This window comes from Podarcis bocagei (genome assembly GCF_964188305.1).
Source record: "Podarcis bocagei genome assembly, chromosome: 4".
Taxonomy (NCBI): Eukaryota; Metazoa; Chordata; class Lepidosauria; order Squamata; family Lacertidae; genus Podarcis; species Podarcis bocagei.
This window is the reverse complement of record NC_138128.1, coordinates 57,118,762-57,139,285: the sequence shown is the minus strand read 5'-3', so window position 1 is coordinate 57,139,285 and position 20,524 is coordinate 57,118,762. Positions and strand designations below refer to the sequence as shown.

At 40.1% G+C, this 20,524-nt stretch overlaps 2 protein-coding genes across 13 annotated transcripts in view; both read right to left on the bottom strand.

Moving 5' to 3' along the window:
* The window catches only part of BTBD16 (BTB domain containing 16), a 48,784-nt gene extending 47,935 nt beyond the window's left edge, over positions 1–849 (bottom strand). The window contains exon 1 of the mRNA XM_081192320.1: positions 557–849. Within this exon, the coding sequence (XP_081048446.1) occupies positions 557–675 (119 nt within the window). The 5' untranslated portion in view covers positions 676–849. The remainder of the gene's footprint in view (positions 1–556) is intronic.
* A 7,742-nt stretch (positions 850–8,591) lies between these two features.
* Positions 8,592–20,524, bottom strand: part of TACC2 (transforming acidic coiled-coil containing protein 2) — a 165,362-nt gene continuing 153,429 nt past the window's right edge. For all 12 annotated transcript variants that reach the window (XM_081192817.1, XM_081192812.1, XM_081192816.1 and 9 more), the window contains 5 exons: positions 19,315–19,358; positions 11,942–12,102; positions 11,534–11,640; positions 10,398–10,518; positions 8,592–9,112 (listed from right to left, as the gene is read on the bottom strand). In XM_081192817.1, coding sequence (XP_081048943.1) covers positions 9,047–9,112; positions 10,398–10,518; positions 11,534–11,640; positions 11,942–12,102; positions 19,315–19,358 — 499 coding nt within the window. In that variant the 3' untranslated portion in view covers positions 8,592–9,046. The remainder of the gene's footprint in view (positions 9,113–10,397; positions 10,519–11,533; positions 11,641–11,941; positions 12,103–19,314; positions 19,359–20,524) is intronic.

Here is a 20,524-nt window from a genome sequence, read left to right as displayed (position 1 = left end):
GTAACTCCTGGTGGGCTGCCCAAACTTCCTTTGGCTTTTATGGCAATGTTGGTATTGTTTTCTGTAGGCATGAATTGTAGGTGTTTGCATGAGAATGTTAATGTTTTATATGAATTTTTATTGGTGTAATCTTTTTTTTATTTTTTAAATGACAGTTGGAAACCATGGTAACTAGTGACTAATAAATCTAGTAAAGTAAAATAATCGTAATCTGAGTAAACAGCAGCAGCCAATGACATGCTGTCGCCCCACTTCCTTTTAGAACACAGCCCATCCCTTCTAGAATGCATCACACGTTCTGGAATCTAGAAGCAAAAGAGGTCTCTTTAGCTCTTTCCCTTCACCATTCAGTAGTACCACCCACTATAATTATGCAGTGCTTTTCTTCTAGAAAAAAATAGGTGCCAGTACTCACCATGATGTTTTTACCGTAAATGCCACACTTTTAACCAGTGCTTTTCTTCTAGAAAAGAAGGTGCCAGTACCACATACCTTTGAGGACCCCCAGAAAAAAAGCACTTTAGATACATCTCTCAAAACGTTAGCCACTACTTACAGGTGTTCTTTATTATCTAAAGCAGGTGTTTCAGGAACAAAAGAAGTTAGCTGAAGCAATTCCAGGGAATGTCGGGTTTTCCCATGGAGACGCTTGTAGCGAGTCATTTTTGTGGCCATGTTCAGGAATGCTGCTCTGGATTCCTGTCAAGACTCAGTGAGAGTTGATTAGGGGCTGCTGAAAGAAGGCTTATAAATTCCTTCCCATATCCCTTCCACCTTTCTCCCAGAAAAAGCATGACTTCAGGTCCTCAAAAGCAGCAACAAGTGGCGATGTCTGCATACATACAGAACACTGTTATGTCATCTCATTACGACTGTGGCATCACAATATGGCCCTAGGATATCTTCATTTCTGGATCAAAACTAGGGGAAAGTGTCTGCAAAGAAATACCTTTCAGAGGGAAGTATGTTGTCATGAACTGGCAGGAGAGGAGGAAGACGATCCCAGTGAACAGTGTAGCAGGGACTGGGACACACTGGGGCAAGCTGGAGATTGGGGAAGGAGGAGTTGATGTAGCAAGTACTCATGGGATGATGGAGGGGGTGGAGGTCAGTGCACAGGAACCAGAACAAGAGGACCCATCACCAGAGCCAGAGGGGCCCCTGTCTCCATGAACACGGTGGGCTCTGATGTGTAGGGAGCAGCGGGCAGGGCACTCCAGGAGGCTGAGGCAGGCAAGGTGTGTGATTCCTCAGCTGGGAGAAGGTGTGTGATTCCTCAGCTGAAGAAGGCTCAGAACAGGTGAGGATCACAGGTCTCATGAAGCCCAGATGCTGCAATCAGCATGCAAAGTACAAAAAGGCAGCAGAGCTGAGGTGCTGGGTCTACTCAACTGTCCATGTTGATGGACCTCAGCTTGGATGCCCCAGGATATCTGCAGGACTTTGGGCATGTGGATTGACCCTGAACTGGGGACCTGATATAGTGACTTGCTGCCAGATGGACCAGGGGTTCAGGACAGTGTGGCATCTCTCAACTTAAATTCTAGACCCAGCAAGCATGTGCATCCAAGCAGCCAACCAAGCCTCCTTAGATGTCTGCCTCAGGGACTACAGTCTCATAGTCCTACTTGCCAGAGTACCTGTTTCAGAGCATGGAGCACTTCTTACAGAGAGAATTCAGTCCCTTCTAGCTCTGACCTTTGTTGGAACAAGTTCACCACATTGGAGTACCAGCTCTAGTCAAATCGGCTTCTGTTCCCAGCAACCTATTACATTGACCAATGACTGCTATCTGAGTGGCCCAAGACAGCCGATTTTCACACGAATTTTGCCTTGTACTGCGGAGGCTCACCTGAGGCAACAGAAGATCACCTTCCTCTGGAAGGTTCCTTCCTTTTGCACCGGAAAGAGCACCGTCTAAGAATCTGAGGTTGGGTGGTGGAGGTTGGGATCTTTCTTAGCCAAACAACTCTGATATTCTTCCGTCAGAGATTCAGCAAGCATCCTAAAATTTCCAGGCATCTCTTAGGCTGACAGGCCTCCTCAGTTTATTAAACTTTTAAAAGATGAGTCTGTCATTTTAATGAGTATTTTATGTTCTGTTGAGCTGCATATTCTGTTGTACCTTAGCTTGATATCTTATATCTGTGCGTGGTCTATACATTTTTGTGTAAATAAAATTAGAAAATACATTATCACTAGGAGGGTTAGGCCTCCAGGGCAGTTTGGTTTAGGAGTACTCTAGGTAGCAGAAGCCATGCAATTATTAGCATTCCCAGGTCAGAAACTGTACAGCTACATTTCATTTCTATTTAGAGAACACATTTATTTCCACCATAAACAATAATATACATAGGCATAAAGTTAACGCTTCAGTACAGATGTGCCTTTATGTAGAACTCTATCCAAAGGGAAGCATGGCGGCCAATACACACAACACAATGAAACCATGTCAAAAGGAGTCAATGATCAAAAGCTTTAATCAATAGCTGTGGGCTAATCATAGGGGCACACAAGGTAACTGGTAGGTCTGTTCACAAGCACAACTCTATACATAGAGCTGGATCTTCCCTATGAGGGGGGGGGAGAGTGATCTTGTGCTTGAGTCAGGCATCTGGTTGGTTGCTGTGAGAACAGGAGGCGGGACTAGGTGGGCCATTGGCCTGATTCAACAGGCTCTTATTATGTTCTTAATGTCTACTCAGAAGCAAGTCCTATTGGAATTAAGAAGACTTACTCCCAGGTAGGTAGGTATTGGAATGCAACCTAAGAAGCCTAGTAACCAGAAACTGTGTCATTGCTTAATCTGGATTTGCAGTTTCTACCCTAGGGATCATCCTAGATAAAGCTGTACTCCCTTTGCCCGTCATGTTTTCGTAATATCCACCCAATGCCACAAGGCCATTTTAAGGACTTGATTTTCCAACAGTCTGCTGTGAAATATGCAGAATGGTACCAAAGCTACTCAACTAACTCTATCAAATCAGGCTTTAGGTATCTTTTCAAATCGTTTTGTTTATTTCCTCTCCAATAAACCATTCATCACAAAGAGTTCCTGTTAGGAGAGTTCCTTGAGAAAGAGTTCCTGGAGGAGGATTGCGAAGCTCTATTGTTCCATAAGCAAATTTCATGACATTGCTGGTCACACAAGAGGCTCTTCAGCATTGTCAGATTGTAAAGCTGCACATACATCATTGCAAGGCTGCTCTTGGCAGCTATGTTTTGCTTGTTTGTGGGATGAATTGCCAAATAAAGCCCAGTTCTTGAAAAAATTTATGCATTGGCATACCCAGACAGACACATATTCTATATGTATGTGTGTACACATAAATTATATGTATTTGGGTGAGGTTCAGATTTTGACATCTTATTGACAGGTCCATTTTGGATTGGGCCCAAATCCTCTGTAATTTACAGAAATGCTCACATGCTGAATGAACAACAAGTGAGGAGGGGGGAATGATGGTGCACATAATGTTGGTGAAAAATTGGGCTTATCAGCCCAGCCCAGTTTACACATGGGTTTTTCTTATGGACAAAACTAACTCTTCTAACTAGATTATCTATTTCCAGTATTTTTATATTACATTTCAGGGCAAGCTTTCCCAAAGTGGTTCACCTTCATGATTAAAAACATAAAACTGTCACATTAACCATTATTAATCTGTGCTAATCCTCTGCTTCTTCGGCTTAATATTACAAGTTTATGTTACTTAGCATCATAGGTACAATGCCATTTGCTGGTCTCCCCAAACCTGCTCTCACATTATCCCAATATAGAATCATATTAAAACCAACAATATGGTTGAAACACATCTGGTTAAAACAATAGCCTTGAAATACTCAATGACTGAAAATACATAGGCTTGAGACCGAACTGTTTCAGGGTTTATGTCTGCTTTTCTGTGCCCTCCGCTCCAACCAACATCTTTAACTGCCGCTGATTTTTTTTGAAATGTAATGTCCTATAGTCATAGGAGTGCTCGTTTGGGTTTCCTTATATCAATCCTTCAAATACAGTATTGTAGCTCTGGTTGAGTAGCTTCCTTTCCATCTTCCATTCCTGTTCAAATTCCATTCCAGGTTAAAAAAAGAAGTGCCACAAGAGAGCAGAAAGAAGTAAAGAGAAGTAGCCAGAGGAGGGAATATGTCTTGTGCCCAGGCCTTTGGCATTGCAATTATTTGAATAGCAGCAGTGGACACTCACTCCAGGTGCCCGTGAACCTTCCCTCCGCGCTCGCTCACAGAATGACCTATACGAACACGACTTCATAATGCCACCTAGAATAGATTCAGAGACAAATCCAGAACATATTACACCATCCATGCTTAACTTTATCTTATTAGCTTGAATCGGAACATCTAGGCTCACATCTTCAAACTGCTTATCCTAGGTGAAAGCATTGCCATTTTAAGGAACAATATTACATTGATTTGGCTTTATAAAATGCATTTTATTTTATTTGTCAGTCAGGAAGTGTAGCTACAAATTTACATGCCTGTTAGAAGTACCAAGACTTCCCTTTATTTAGTTGCCATCCAGAAGAATTGCTGTGGATGTTAGAAAAACATAGACTGATGTTCTAATCCAAAGTTTCTGCTTGTTCCTACTCTAGGCTTGAAGCCTAAGTAGTTCATTATTAATGTTTGCTTCATTGTGGCCTTTTATCTCATAGAAATATTGATAAAGGGTGACAATGACAAAATGCTAGTTCACCTGCTTTAGTTTCATCTCCAGAAGAGGAAAGAGAGAACTTTAAGGAGCTTAAGAGAAAGCAACCTTGGTTGTATTGTTTGTATTGCTTATACTGCTTGCTAATATGATATGATGAACATGTGATAGAAACGTTTTTCGGGCTTCAGAGAAGATGGATCAGATAGAGAACTCAAACCTTGCCTAAAGTCAAGTGTCTTGTCTGTGGAAACTCATCATTTAGGAAAGTGGGAAATTGAACTTTAAGAGTAAATTCAAGAGACAATAAATGAATGTTCCGAAAGTTCAGGTGGTTAGTATAATCAGGAAAGAAACATGAAAATAAAGTGAATACTTATCTTAATTTATCATAACCTGAAACAAAGTAACTCAATTGTTGAAGTGTTTATCAAGGACCTTTCAAAGATAGATATTACTAGCCAAGTTCATGAGTTTAAAGGTATATTAGACAGAAACTACAGTTTTAAGTTCCTCCATCTGAACTTCCTTAACTTTGGGTGTGGAGAGCTCCTGCAGGCTTCTCTTCTTCTCCATTGGAACAGCTGAGAGGGACATCATTTGGGCAAGATGTTTATTGAAAGGCTAACTCCAGTTCCTTAGGAAGCTTCTGAAATGTGCTTGTGATTATTTCAACTATTACTGAGACTTTTGGAAATATTCTATGCTTTCAGACTATTTCCTGGTATCTTGTCAATATTGACTGATATCTTCAAATTAATTAGTTAACATCAAAGTAACTTGATATAGTAATCTTCATGTAAATTAGTTAACATCTCAAGTAACTTGCTATATTACCATCTGTGCAATACCTGCTAAAACCCACAGGAAATACAGACCTTCAACTATAGCACATTTATTTTTTGTCTCCTTATAGTAGAAAATTTAGTTAAGACTTCTGATGGCATGAAATTTACTCAGTTAATTGAGAGTACAGTATTTAACAAGATAAAGGAAAAGAACAGAATACAGACAACATTCCCATAAATTTAAATTATCTGGATTAAACGGCCCTTCAAAATTAAGGATTTTAAATGCTGTATTTATGGATATTTGAAAGTTCAGTACAAAAGTGGACCAAAATGTAATTTATCAATAATGTTAAAGATAAAATGCAAATGGATTCTGCTTTCTCTGTGTTATGGCCTCACCCCACCCCTTGCACCTTTCTGGCTAGCAAAATTCTCAGAATTTTCCATTGCTTGAAATTAACCAGAAACAGTTTATATTACCATTATACAACCACTTACTTGACTGTCCTCTTATGATTGCGCAGGCATCAGAACTCCCTGGACATTGCTCTGTACCTTGTCTGTTACATTCTTCATCACTTGTACCTACACACGTATAGCATTGCAGTGCTTCGCCTGTCATCAATTAAAAACAGATGGAGGCTTTATATGCAAAGAACTATGGAAAATCAGCTCTGATCTCAGCTTCAAATAAAAAGGGCAATTTGACTTATATTTCACACAAACATTGCCAAAGAATAATGAAGAATCTAGTGAGAAGCCATTGTATTGGGTTTTAATTCAAGTGAAGAAGCAGATCAATTCACAAACATCTTGGGCTTGTTTCTATTTACCCCACACTTAACAGAGTCAATGTATTTGAGAAGTGTGATGTCCACTTTGCCTCCTAATAAAAATGAGATCTTGCAAGAAACTTTGAAACAGTAGCATGCAACTTTTACTATTCACATAATAATGCCAACCAGGAAAAGAAGAGAAATTACGAATTCCAAATCCTGTAAATTTCAGTTTCAGCAAGGTACTGTACTACTTTCCCTTGCTCGTGTCTGCAAATCTGAATGATGATTTAAAAACTAGATATTCAGCATCTAAAGAGACACATTTTCAACATGAATGGTTTCCGAGCTTCACTCAGAGGAGGGGGTTGTTTATCGGTTGTAGCAGATCAGCAACAGGAACAACACTGTGAAAATTTAATGCTGATATTTATTTATTTTTCATTTATTAAATTTGTAAACTGTACTTCATCTGAAGATCTCAGAGCTGTTCACAGAACAAAATATGCAATAAAAACATAAACAAGAACAAAACAAAACAATAACTGCCTGTTCCCACAAACATATTTAAAAGGATATAGGATGTTAATCAGCCATATGCATTTGGAAGATAACTTAAGCAACCTAACTAAAAATTGATTCATTCCCAAAGATGTTCTAGCAGGCACCAATTAAATGTACATCAAAGAGCTGGCCATTACTGTAACTATTGCATCATAAAGCTATGCAAAAAGTATTCCCTAGTATTAGCAAATCCCCATTCATGGAAGCAATTAGTGCTTTTTTCTGGGGGTACTCAAGGATACGCAGTACCAGCACCCTTTTTCTAGTTGAAAAGCATTGGTGAAAAGTGTAACGTCTACCGGGACCTTTCTTTTCTAGAAGAAAAGCACTGGAACCAACAAAATAATGCATCTGAGATGAAGAAATGCTACATGTGCCAGGTACAATAAAGAAGAAAGAACAAATAGAGCAAAATGACTTACTTTGGATGGTGAAAAGCAAACTGAGGAGGACCAAGCTGGCAAATGGCTTCATCATGGAGAGCCAAGAAATGTATCATTAGACAAAGCAAACTGTTTGTCATTAAAGCTCTAATGCTTATTCAGCATAGTTAATCCTCTATAGAGGATGATGCAGAGGATAAAGAGGTGTGCAGAATGCTGCTTATCTAGTTCTTCCCAGTTGTCCTTCAAACCAGATGTAATTCTACTCTACAACTTTCTCAGGAAATAAATTTTAATCATCATCTAGAAGAAAATGTTTTATCTGCCACAACATCAAATAAGTCTATAATTATATTTAATTAGAGCAAACCTCATTAACATAAACTATTTGATATTCGTTTTCATATTACTCAGGGATGGATAGATGGAGATTTGTCTTTCAGATTAAACTGGAAGTGGGGAAGACTTTTTCAGATTGAGGGCTGCATTATTCTGTAGGGCCAGACCCACACATAATCCCACTCACTTAACATACACACAGCTGCTTGTATCCAATGAAGTCATCCCAGCCTGCACACTGGGACTTTCTCTCCCTGCAAACCACGCCCTACCCCAAATGTGTTTTGAGGGTTCTCCCAACCCTCTGGTGAAGATGCAGTGACAGGACAATTTCATTGGCTATAAGAAGAAGAGTTTGGATTTGATATCCCGCTTTATCACTACCCAAAGGAGTCTCAAAGCGGCTAACATTCTCCTTTCCCTTCCTCCCCCACAACAAACACTCTGTGAGGTGGTGGGGCTGAGAGACTTCAGAGAAGTGTGACTAGCCCAAGGTCACCCAGTAGCTGCATGTGGAGGAGCAGGGAAGCAAACCCGGTTCCCCAGATTACGAATCTACCGCTCTTAACTACTACAACACCCAAGCTCTCTCTCATTCTCTCACCGCTGTATCCTTTCCCACAGAGGATAGAGGTGACCTTACACCAAAGGTAGCTTCACTTGTGAATCAAAGTGGTGATGATATCAAAGATACACAGGTGGTAATTCTGGCAAGTTTCAAGTTACCTGTGAAAATGTCACTGCAGAAGTCTCAAAGGCAAGATAAGCAAGATCAATGAACAGTGCTGGTCACCAGAGCAATGATTAAACCCCTAAATATATTTACTACTTAGCCTCTGGGGATTAGTGCTGCTTCTTTTGGAAGAAAAGAAAAAAACGAGTCTCATCTCTTGAAGGTATAGAGGACTTGGATGCCATGCTGTGTGTTAAACATCTGGGTACCCCCTCCATCAGGGATCTAGAATTCCATTTAAAGCACGCACACAAGTAGTGGAATGAAGGCACACCTATTACCAAGTTGGAAATGAAAATTCGTTGATAATAACGACTTGATAGGACAATCCCATTCGTTTTTCAAGTTTTATTTTTATTTTACAAATCAGCAAATGCAGATAAAATGTACATTCCTTAAGGCAAGAGTCCCCATGCAAGTAATACACATTTATATTAAATCCAAAAAAAAAAAAAAAAGACATCCAACATGGGAACTCATGTACAAAGGGGAAAGGCTAGGATGAGCAACTGCAATTTATTAAAGAATCTGACAAATCTCCCTGATACAGGAACTTTTTGAGATCAACTTGCTATGAATTATTCTACGGAAAAAATTGCAAACAATAGCAAGGAATCTGATAGTCTTCTTAGTACTGCATACAATCAAATCAATCATTATTAAGAAAGAAAAATACAGTAGTGCATACAAAAAAGTGAAAATAGATCCTGTTCACATCAATGTGTGGACATCAGTGTGCCAATGGTCATATTGCACTCAAGGTTGAAATCCAGGATTTTGGTTAAAAGTTAGCTTTTCCCCATTTTGGCAATCAGTTCATCGCAAATCTTCGTCAATTCTTCTATTTCTTTATTCTGAAAAGGAACACACAACAAAGCAAGGAAACATTTGTTAGTGCAAAGCTGTATTTACATTTCGAGTAGTCACTGCACCAGTGGAGAAGTTGATGATGGCACTGGGAGCATAGTCTCAGCATGGAAAGAAGGGCACCATGCATTTGTCATGATGTCAATATGCAACCTTTCCAGCACTGAAACAGTAGCAATTGCTGCTGTACCAATGCCTCCAAAGGGACTTTAGGCCAGGCGTGGGCAAAAGGTAAATCTCTGGAAGATCTGCAGAAGATTGCTGCAAGATTTCTGACTCCCAATTGTTTAGCAACTGCAAAATGGCACTTTTTATAAGGCTGCCAAAATGAAGAAAGTGAACCAGGAGTGGACTTTTGTGGGAAAGGACTGTGAGCTCCAGTTTTGGTCTTGTCAACAAATGTCTAGGGTCAGAATGTGTTCAAAGCACATTTAATTCTAACTATGTATCTTTTGCGTTTAGCTCTGGTTGGTGGATCTTGGGCTTCTTGTCAAAAAACCCAAATTAGATCCAACAAGTGTAAATTTGGCTCATCCATGCTTTAGGTATGCTTTTATGACAGGATCTTTACTTAAAGGTGCAAGTCTATTCAAGATGTCAAGCTCAAAACGCTGCCTGCAGCTTTATCAGTTTTTGTACCTGCAAAGGGAGAACTCTACAGTTTTAAAGCCAGTGGTTAATTTTATGCAGCTCTGTCTCTAAATAACAGGATCTATGCAGAGCCCACTTGGATTTTTAAAAAGGATTTTAAAATAGCTGCTTTTCATACTATATCTATATACCATATATGCAATCCAATTGTTATGGTCACCATGTGCAGTTCATATAATAGGCATATCACTCACAATAGGAAAGCAGATTTTTTCCAGATATATTAACTTGACATTCAAAGGTAACTTCTTGTATTATGTGATGCCAGCCTACACGGTACATATGACCCATAAGAGATTCCATGGACAATGGTGATAAACTTAACATGGTGCCCTTTGATCCGGTGAACTGTGAGTTCCAGCTAGGTCTCTGTGTTGAATACACCATCCTATAATTCACAATGGTCAAATCCCAGCTCCAGTTAGAATACTCAAGCTGGACAACAAACACATTACCTACTGGATGATGAACTGTGACATCAGAAAGAGTTACTCAGTCGGAATCCTCCGGTTCTTAATTTGTTTGGGCAAGTAAGTACCACATCTGACTCTGGATGCACAGATACAAAACACAATACACCCTCTAGCAGCAGCTTTATAAGACAATTCACAGGGAGTTTACCTTTTGTTCCAGTGTTCTTTCCAATGCATCCACCTTCAGCTGCTCTTTACGGAGACTGGCTTGGTAAGCTGCCTGTTCTTGTTGAGCCTTGCCACGGACTTGTGCAATTTCAGCGTTGGCTCTGTGAAAACACAGCTCATTAAGGGTGCAGTCCATGGAGGGTTTGCCTTGCTTTTTGTATACACTCACAACATTGACACATGGAGGCACACTAGTGGGTCCATGTGCCTGCTTGCCCTTGGAAAAGTCACACTTGAGAGCTACTTAAACATGACAACATTTCACGCGCAATGTTTATAATGGAGGGAGTTGGAATTTGCATCGTTGTGACTCATAACACACAATCATGAGTCAATCTGAAATTTATAATAAAACAGGGCTGTGGTTATGCAGTGATCATACTACGCAAGTACAAAACTTGCCACTGAATGCAGAACTGAGTTTGCACAATTTGAAAAAAGGGGATTTTTTTGGCTGTGAAAATGGTCCTTCTATTCATGGAGACAATGTCTAGTGAAACCTTAGAAGCTGAAGATGGAATAGAAGGCAGAGCAGGAATCACAGGAATTCAGCAGTATATATATGGACCTCCTCCACTCATGACTTGCAGAATAAATAATAGAAAAGAGGCAAATATATGAAAATTAGCTGAGGCTAGAGCAGGGAAGGGGAACCTGTTCAGGCCAGATTCTTATCTCCTCTACCTTTGAGTCAACTGTGACAGGTGAGCAAGGTTGCCAATCAGTTGACATCACAATGACATCAGGTGATGATGGTCGGAACTTCAAACCACCATGCAGGGCTTGCAAAGAGCTGCTGATCAGCAGGCTTGAAGTCATTGCCTACCAGCTGTTGGGTGGTGGCTTCAAGTCCTGCTTTCTGCTGCAAGTGGCTGTGTGATCCAGTTCCCCATAGGGAACTCAGCAGCACAATCAATCTAGCTGCATCTCCACCTGCCCCACACCCGGCAGCACATATGATGGTTTGGGGGGGGGGAGAGGCCTTGTGGATCAATTTGGGATCAATGTCAGGCCAAAACTGGCCTATGGCTTGGATATTCCCACCACCGGGTTAGAGAATTAGACAGAAGCTTTTGGTTGACAGGCCAGGGCACCTCTCATCCACTACCAAAATACCTGTCCAGCTTTTCCTCTGCATGAATTTTGAGGGCTTGGTATCGCTGCTCTTCTTTTTTTACTCGTGATAAGTACTCTTGTGCACATTTCTTTAATACTTCTTCATTCTTAAGTGAAAAGAAAAAGGAGAGTTAATAGGAGGGCAAGAATTATTTGACTGGACTTTTGTGATCAAACTTCACGGCTTCGAATGGCAAGTCCCTTTCCCCTCACCCTCAAGTGTACCTCCAGTCATTTCCATGGAGGAATTGTGATTTGCACACAAAACAGGGATGAAAATCAAGCTGTCAGTTAAAAGGAACACAGAAGCCTCTGGGTGCAACACACCTCTCTATCTGTACACCTTAGTTGCATGTGGACCTCCAGGCTGAGGCAAAAGTCTACAAGTATTTATTCACAGTGACTTACCTTCCTAAATCCTTCCAGAACCTCTTTCATTTTTTCATATCTTCTAAAGAGATCTGCCAGTGATTTTTCCACAGAGTTCAGATCTGATAATGCTTGCTCTTTTTCTATGATCAGCTGCTGGACTGTGTGATGTGACATGGATTTTTCTCTCTGTTCATCCTCTGTGGGAGACAATTACACAAGGAGCACAAGTAAGAATAATGAAAACTTTTTAATTGGTATTATCCACTGTGCTTCATAGGGAATATTAAACATTAGCATAAGATACTGCAAGAGCATGATAGAGAGGACATAAACTGGGCTCCTTTGGGAGGGAAGACTGGACAGGAATTTAATAAAATAAACTTGCATTGGAAATTTCATCTAACCAGAAGGTTGTTTGTTTTTAAATTATATTTTGTTTTCTAATGCAGGAACTAAATTGACCTCATTTCTCCTCATGATACATTCTAAACAAGCCTTTCCCAATCAGGTGCCCTCAAACTGTTTTGCACTATAACTCCCATCAGCCTCAGTCAATGACCAGGGATTATGGGAGTTGTAATCAAAAATATGTGGTGGGCACCTAGTTGGGGAAGCAGGTTTTAAACAGAGTAAAGAAGTGCAGTTTGGCTTCTCTCCTTTGGAACAGAAGCAGGCACTAAACAAAACAGAAATGTTTCTGCCTGGGAATTGCCTTCCGTTCTCTAAGAAACTTGCTTATTCCAATGCAGTGCAGTTATTACCGTATTTTTCGCTCTATAGGACGCACCGTACCATAGGACGCACCGGACCATAGGAGGGGGAGAACGGGGGGGGGGGGAATTCTCCCCCTCTCTGCTCAGCGCCCCTTCAGCGAAGCGGCAGGAGAAACGGAGCCCCTTCCATTTCTCCTCCCGCTTCGCTGAAGTGGCGCTGAGCAGAGAGGGAAAACTGTGCAGTGCTTCTCCAGCGAAGCGAAGCCTGGAGAGCAAAGGGATTGGTGTGCACCGACCCCTCTTGCTCTTCAGGCGGCTATCCGCAAGCCTTCGGAGTGCAGGGAACTCCCTCTGCGCTCCGGGGGCTTCAGGCGGCTTCAGCGAAAGCAACGCGAAGCCTCCGGAGCGCGGGGGGAGTTCTCCCTCTGCGCTTCGGAGGCTTCGCGTTGCTATCGCTGAAGCCAAGGAACCTGCATTCGCTCCATAGGACGCACACACATTTCCCCTTCATTTTTGGAGGGGGAAAAGTGCGTCCTATAGAGCGAAAAATACAGTAATTCAGCAAGACTGATTAGGCTTCCTGTTGATGGAAAATGAGCTCAACTTACATCAACCTGAGGCAGCAAACTTGACAAACTTAGAATCATTACGTTCGTGGAAGTGCTAAACACAGCAAACCGCACACAGATCTTCACTTTTAAAAGTGGTTGCTCCAAACAAAATAACAACCCCCACCCCAAACAACACTATGCACACAGTTGTTTCCACCTGCCACACCCCACCCTCTTGCCCTGGAAGTCTTCATGATGGGACTGTTACTATTAACTATTGACTTCTTAGTGTTATATAGCTTTTTTTTTTTTTTACCACGGTCACCATATGATCGTACTTAGGCTGTTTATTTTCTGCAAACACTTTTGAGCACAAATGTATCTGTGGAAAAAGTGGTAAGGAAAACCCTCTATGACTATGATTGCCAAAAATGTGATATACTTCCTGTATCTCAGAATGTGGAGATTTGCACTCTCTTTTCCTACGCTTCTGGGGAGACATCGAAAGTGGGAACTCAGACACCAGCACTAACTACAATGAAATGAATTTGTTGTCCCTACAACTAAAGCTTGTACATCTCACTGATTGATATTCCAGTTGGCTAGAATCCAAAGAAAAGAAACATGTGCATTAAAGAAGGTTATATGAAATTGGTCATGGGTGGAAGAAACAGTTTCTGTATATAATTTTATGTAGCGTTGCCATTGTACACATGCTGAAAATGCTGAAACACAGTCTGCTGGTAATGACATATTTGTCGTTATACCCTGTTTCGGAGGTTAAAATGAAGCCTGCTATCAGAAATCTGCCAATCCTTTCAAAGGACATTGGCTATCATTGTCTGGTATTTCTAAGCAGATACGGCAAATACACAGAAAAAGAAAGAAAAGGAAAAAAGAAATGGCATATGCAGGTGCCAAAGTTGGTGAAAGCATTACTTACCAGGCTTGCCTTTGTTTTGGAATTGCAAGCAAAGAACAAGAAGCAACAAAAATGGAAGCAAAATAGAAAAAAAAATCAGGGAATTTAATCAAGAAAGCAGAAAAAACTTAAAAGCAACAATCTGTAACGCAAAGAGGGCAATATCCCCTTATTTCAATGTTGTAGAGGTAAATAGCATAATAATCTTGAATGAATGAATGTAGTTTCAATTGTCAGTTGTAGCAATGAGAAGCCAACATGTGAATGAATGGTTCAACAAGGGAGCTGTGGGGGGTCTGTAAACATGAAAGCATAAGAAATGGGGAGGGAATTGATACTGGCAAAATGTTCAGTGCAAGGGACCATTTGAAAAAGAACTTGTATAATCTGTGGGTGAAGTGTTTGCTTTCAGAATTGGTGATGTTTCACTTTGCAGACTCTCCTGCCAGCCTGTACTTGGCCTATAGAGTGCATGGCACCCACAATGTTGCAAACACAAAAAAATAATGCAAAACAAAAATTAATTTTGGAATGCAGATGAACATGCAATAGAGGCTGAAGCAGAGGCACATTGAAGTGATTTAACAAAGGAGATTATATGAAGACAGACAAGATCTGAAAGGTACATGCCAAAGGATACTGAGGATATAAGCTCCTGCCTCACAGCTCCTATTCATAACTTTAGAAGCCTGCAGATATATTTTCATCTACATTTCTGGTGAGAGTTGCAGTACTGTGTTCTCCATTAGTTAAGACACTTCTTTAGAGCTTTCTCAGAACTACTTGACCCAATTCAGTATTATATCGAAAGGGATTAGCAAAATACAGTCACAGCTGCAGATTTATAAAGAGCTCAGAAGGGTCTCTTCAAGCCATAAGTGGAAACCATTCTGATGAGCTGTTTTTTTCTTACTTTTCTTCTGCAGAATACTAATGTGTGTAACTCCATCATCTGTATACTGCACAATCAATATATTTTTATATACACACCGGGTGATCTTGCCGCATGTCTAACCAAGTGATACGAGACACATGCGATGCAGCTTAGAAGCAAGCCACCAAGTAAGCAAAATTCCCCGTCCCCAAATTGGAATGTGAAATCTTCCTGTTATGATATAAAGTAGGAATGGGGGGTACCTTTGGCCCTTTGGGTGTTGCTGAACAACAATTCCCACTGAAAAGGATATATCAAGAACTCTGGCCAAAAGTTTCAATGTAAGGAATAATTCCTACTCAAGAGTTGAAATGAAAAACGTGTATATTCTGCTAAGAATAACAGTTTGAGAAACGCAAGAAAACTTGGATGCAATTTTCTAAGACGCATGTCGAAAAAGAAACATAAAAGAACTAAATGATACAGACTTCCAACAGATTTATAGTCGTCAAAAAAACCGAGCTGAAGAAGGCGTGTACTCCGAAACAGGGCCCTGTCTTGCTGTTCATGTACCTTTGTACTATATCACTGTATATTTGAAACTACATTATTTTTGCATTTAAACGTTGTATCCAAACTTACTATTACTTTAAGACTATCGTACCTACACGTTGTGCTAAAACTTACTATTAGCTTCAAACTGTTATTCTTAGCAGAATATACACGTTTTTCATTTCAACTCTTGAGTAGGAATTATTCCTTACATTGAAACTTTTGGCCAGAGTTCTTGATATATCCTTTTCAGAGCAACAATTCCCATCATCCCCTGACCCCTGGGGTTCATGGGAGTTGGAATCCAACAAAACCCAGATGGCCACATGTTTCCCACCCATAATATAAAGCATCCTGCCATAGGAATTTTTAAGCCACCCTAACTTTTAATAATAATAATAATAATAATAATAATAATAATAATAATAATAATAAATGTTAGTACAGTTTGGCATCTTGAGCCTTGAGCCTTGAAGCCACTGTGGAACATGTGAAGATCAAAGTCATAATGAGTATGTGCCAAAGCATTTCTGATCTCCATGAGCTGGCTTATCCTGTCCTTGGCCTACATTAGTTCCACCTAGGGGACTAGTAAGGAGGATGCAATGCACAGTGCACAGTATTAGAAGCAATATTAGCACTGGTTTGTAGAAGGTTTTCCCCTCTATCCTATATTTCTTCTAGGATTTACCATCTACACAGACTCTCAGGAACCTTTCCAAGCACATGCCTCTCTGCTCCATCACACACCTAAAGAAATGGGTAACTTATGTTCTTCACAATGTGCCACTTATAGGAGAGGGTTTAATTTATGTGATTATTCCATAGTGTCCAAAGCCAGGAGAAAATGTGTCTTGGGACATTTGTACAGAAATAATGTAATTTAAGGTGTATGGAAGAGGGGACACACACTCACTTCTACCATGTGACAGTCAGCCAATGAAACTTATGAACTCTACCTGTCTACAATAAAAAATGGCAGCAAAGTCCACTTTGGGTGACTATCACAAAGGTTTCATCCCAAGTTTGCATTTTCACCAAAGCAGATAAATCCCTATGGATACAACCCTATGTACGTTTCCCTGGGAGTACGCACCACAGAGCTTAGTGGGAATCAGTTCTTAATAAATATGCACTGTAAATTCAGTCTGTAGTAATTTTATCTTAACTTGAGGGGGGGAACAGAGAGAGAGCAGGGGTGAGTTCAGATTCTGTTGCTCTGGTGATGAAATTGTATATCTTTTCAGAAAAAATTAACCACCACAAAAACACAAAGCTCTTGAGTTAAAAGGAAGAAAGGGAACAAGAGTCCTGACTTCAAAGTCGTATCTGCTGTGAATTGTTCCAGTATCTACAGCACCAAAGATGACACAAAAGATCATATGAAGCCATATGATCAAATTCAAGCGCTACAGTTAAGTGGGTTTGGCTTTGAGCACTGCTTATAAGGAAGGCAATCCAGGAATTATACCTAGCCAGTCTAAGTTCTTCAGAAGAAGAAGATGGTACAAGTGTAACAGACAAAATAAATGATGCCTTTTGAGTGTGGTGTTTGGCATCAGGAAACTGTTCTAGTGACTCATTTCTGTGAAGGGAATAGACTGGGAGATGCCAAATGGAATAAATTCATCAGAGACTATCAAGGTATGTTTCTATCTATCTCTTTAATTGGGGAAAGCTAGCCTGTAGAGCTAAAAAGCAAAATGCTAGTGATGAGCAACTTTGGGCAATTTTTGGGATGTTATGAGGGACTACCATGCTTCACAAGCAGACACAGATGTGTGCAATATGCATTGGAAACTGCTAACAATAAATGTATGATGCTGATGCTGAATGATGTTGACGGAGGACAATAGAAGAAACAGGCCAGGAAGTATTATGAAGAACAGACAGACACAAATTAACCCAAACAGGTATGAATATCATATTTTAAATCTATAAACATACATTTTAATGGGTATATTGAACTTACCCATTACAAATTTGTAACTGAACTGTATGTGCACATATGGTACTACATTCCAGAATTGTACTCTGTACTCTGAATAGCTGGGCTGTACTACAGAAAACAAACACTTAGTACTCCTTAACAGACTGAGCTGTGCTAGTCTGTTTTATTTAAACCCGGAAGTAGATGAGTGGTTACTCCATTGCTATGTTAGTATGATCCCATGAATCTACAAGATTCATATTAGCACTGTACTCACTGGGCAGCTTTGCAATTTATTTTTTTTAATTGCAAATATGTTGCTTGGGTTGTGGTAATGAAAGAAAGACCAGAATTATACGGCTTCCAAAGACAATGTACATATTTTAAACCCTTCAAAGTGATGTTCCTTTATGTGGCTTTAGTCTGTTATTCCAAACGAAGAGACTTTTGTTTTTAGGGACTTAAATAATACTTCCAAGCTGCTGATAGTCTAAGCCCAGCAGCGTTTTAAAGACAAACTACCTTATAAATCATAAGAATTTATATGCTGGAGCTTATGCTCTACTAATAACATTTGTCTGTCTTAAAGGAGTTACTAGATTCAATATTATAAAAAGTCTAGTGCATTTCAAGCTAATGACTGACAAATGTATGCCACAGAGTTAAAGAGCTTGTGACTAATGGCCAAGCTGGTTTGGAACAGAGTTTCTAAAAGAAATATCAATGATGCCCAGGAGTGTTGCAACATTTTCAGATCTAAAATTTTATAAACATTTATTTGTGAAATATTTACGTAGGTATTTGAAGACAAAATAGTGGCCTGCAGTAAGACAGAAAGGGACTTTTCCTTTTTTATTCTTTTATTATTTTGCATAGTGAAGTTTGTTAACTAGACATCTGCCTTCTTACTACTGCAGTCTACAATCTTGTAATGTGGTCGACTGCAATCCCATGTTGGGTCAACTGCCATGAACAAAGTTGGCTCAGATCACATTTGAAGTACCACACATAACTATGGCATCTGCCCAGATTTCCTTGGGAACATTCTAATAAAAACCAGCTTTCAGATGAACAAGGGATTGGTAACAATCACCAAGTCCTCCTTTAGGTGAGACCATGTGTCTGCACGTGAGAAGTGGGGCTCCTGACCCACTTTCATAGAATCAGCTTTGTGCACTAGATCATAGACTACTTCTGAGACTCTCAGAATGAAATGGTATCTTTAGGAAAAAGAGCCATAGATTCTGTTGTGCACACACAACTACTTATATTGTGCCTGAAATAGTGCCTAGAGTACTTAGGATCAGGTTGCCAGTTGCTAAACATTTCAATATCTAATCATTTGTTCTTGTTTGAATAATGTCATGGATCGGCATAGCCCACGTGGTGCTCTCCAGATCTTGTTGGACTACGACTCCCATCAGTCTCAGTCCCCTTGGTCAGTGATCAGGGATGATGGGAGTTGTAGTTGAACAACATTCAAAGGGCACTGTGTTGGCTTGCCCCGTTACAGATCACCCATGGAGAAGTACCTTTGGGCAGGAGTAACTAAGCAGAGAGCTTTGCCATTCTGATAAAAGTAATGCTGAATAATGAAAGGATTTCTGAAGATGGAGCAATGGATTCTACCCAAGATGCCTAGGCTGTTGTGTACAAAATCAATGTGACCAGCTATGTTTCAGATCTCTGTTTCAGGAGAATGCGAGGCTGGTTTTCCAGGACTAATTAGTAGCTTCTGCCCCCCTAAGATACTTTCAGAATTATTGCTGATTTTTAAGGCTAAAGGAAACAAACTTTAAACAAGTTTCTATATTCTCTTATCAGAATGAGGACAGAGAAGTTCATCTTTCATGACGCCGCCACCTACCTATCATTTGGGCAATCGTCTTCTCATACTCTGAAACAATTTTCCTATAGAAAAAGAAGAAAAGATAATGAAAGATAATGAACATACATGCACAGAAATTAATTTTTGCAATAGCATCTCTTAAGGAAAAGCCTTATTAAATACCTTCAACATACTTAATAAGATAAATGTAGTTGAGTAACAACAGGGCAACACTCCATCAAAGCTTAATTGATACACAGCACAGCACACAGGGTGGGCATATTAAACTGATGTCCTCATCAAGACATGCAGTGCCATGCATTGTGGCCTGTCTAGTATTAGATTAGCCTTCAAATTGGTGCCCTCTGGATGTTTTGGACAGCACTTCCCATTTCTTCCAGCTGGCATCTGGGAGAGTCAGTGAAGGGTGTGCTAGATAACATTCCCTCTTTAGCTGTAGACTTGATCAAGGGGTTAGAGAACACATAACTTATCTTCTTATCAGTAGGCTTCCTTGTCAGTCCTTAAGAGACTCTTTTGAGTATCTTACTCGAGGGGACTAATAAATCTGTTACTGAACAGGTGGCAAGATATCTGAACGTCATAACTTTTAGACCTGCCATGATTGTTACTTTCCAGCTTGCTGCTATTAATCATCGGTTTTACTGAAGATTTGATTTTTTACTTTGCATATTGGTTGATAGATTGTAATAAATACTTGATTGATTGATTGACTGACTGACTGACTGACTGATTTGATTGATTCTTTGCTTCCCTAGTCCAGATGGGCCATACACAAATGAAGGCCTTTATCAAACTACCACTGACTGCAAACTTGACAGGCCTGTAATATGGAATATTTTGAACTTCCCAAAATTTGGAAGCAATCTGTTGGTTAATTTTTTTGTTATAATTAATTTTGTAAGCATCATTACTCTGGAGCAAAGTCACATCTACCACTCCTCTGGAACTCCAAGTGTCTAAACCACAACAAGACTTCTGAAGCAAGCCATCGACACAATCTGCAGTGATGATTCACCAAAGACTTCATAATTCCACAACACTTTTGGGGATTGATCCAAGTGTATTAAAAATCAAAGATGGTTTTGTCAATGGCTTTAACCGAAGACAGTTTGTTCCCTTTTGCTATTCCATATGCCTAACTGGTGAATTCTTAACATGCAGAATACAGTTTCTCTTGCCAGGAAGTGCATATTTGCAGAGGGGGGCATTGCAGTAAGAACAGCGG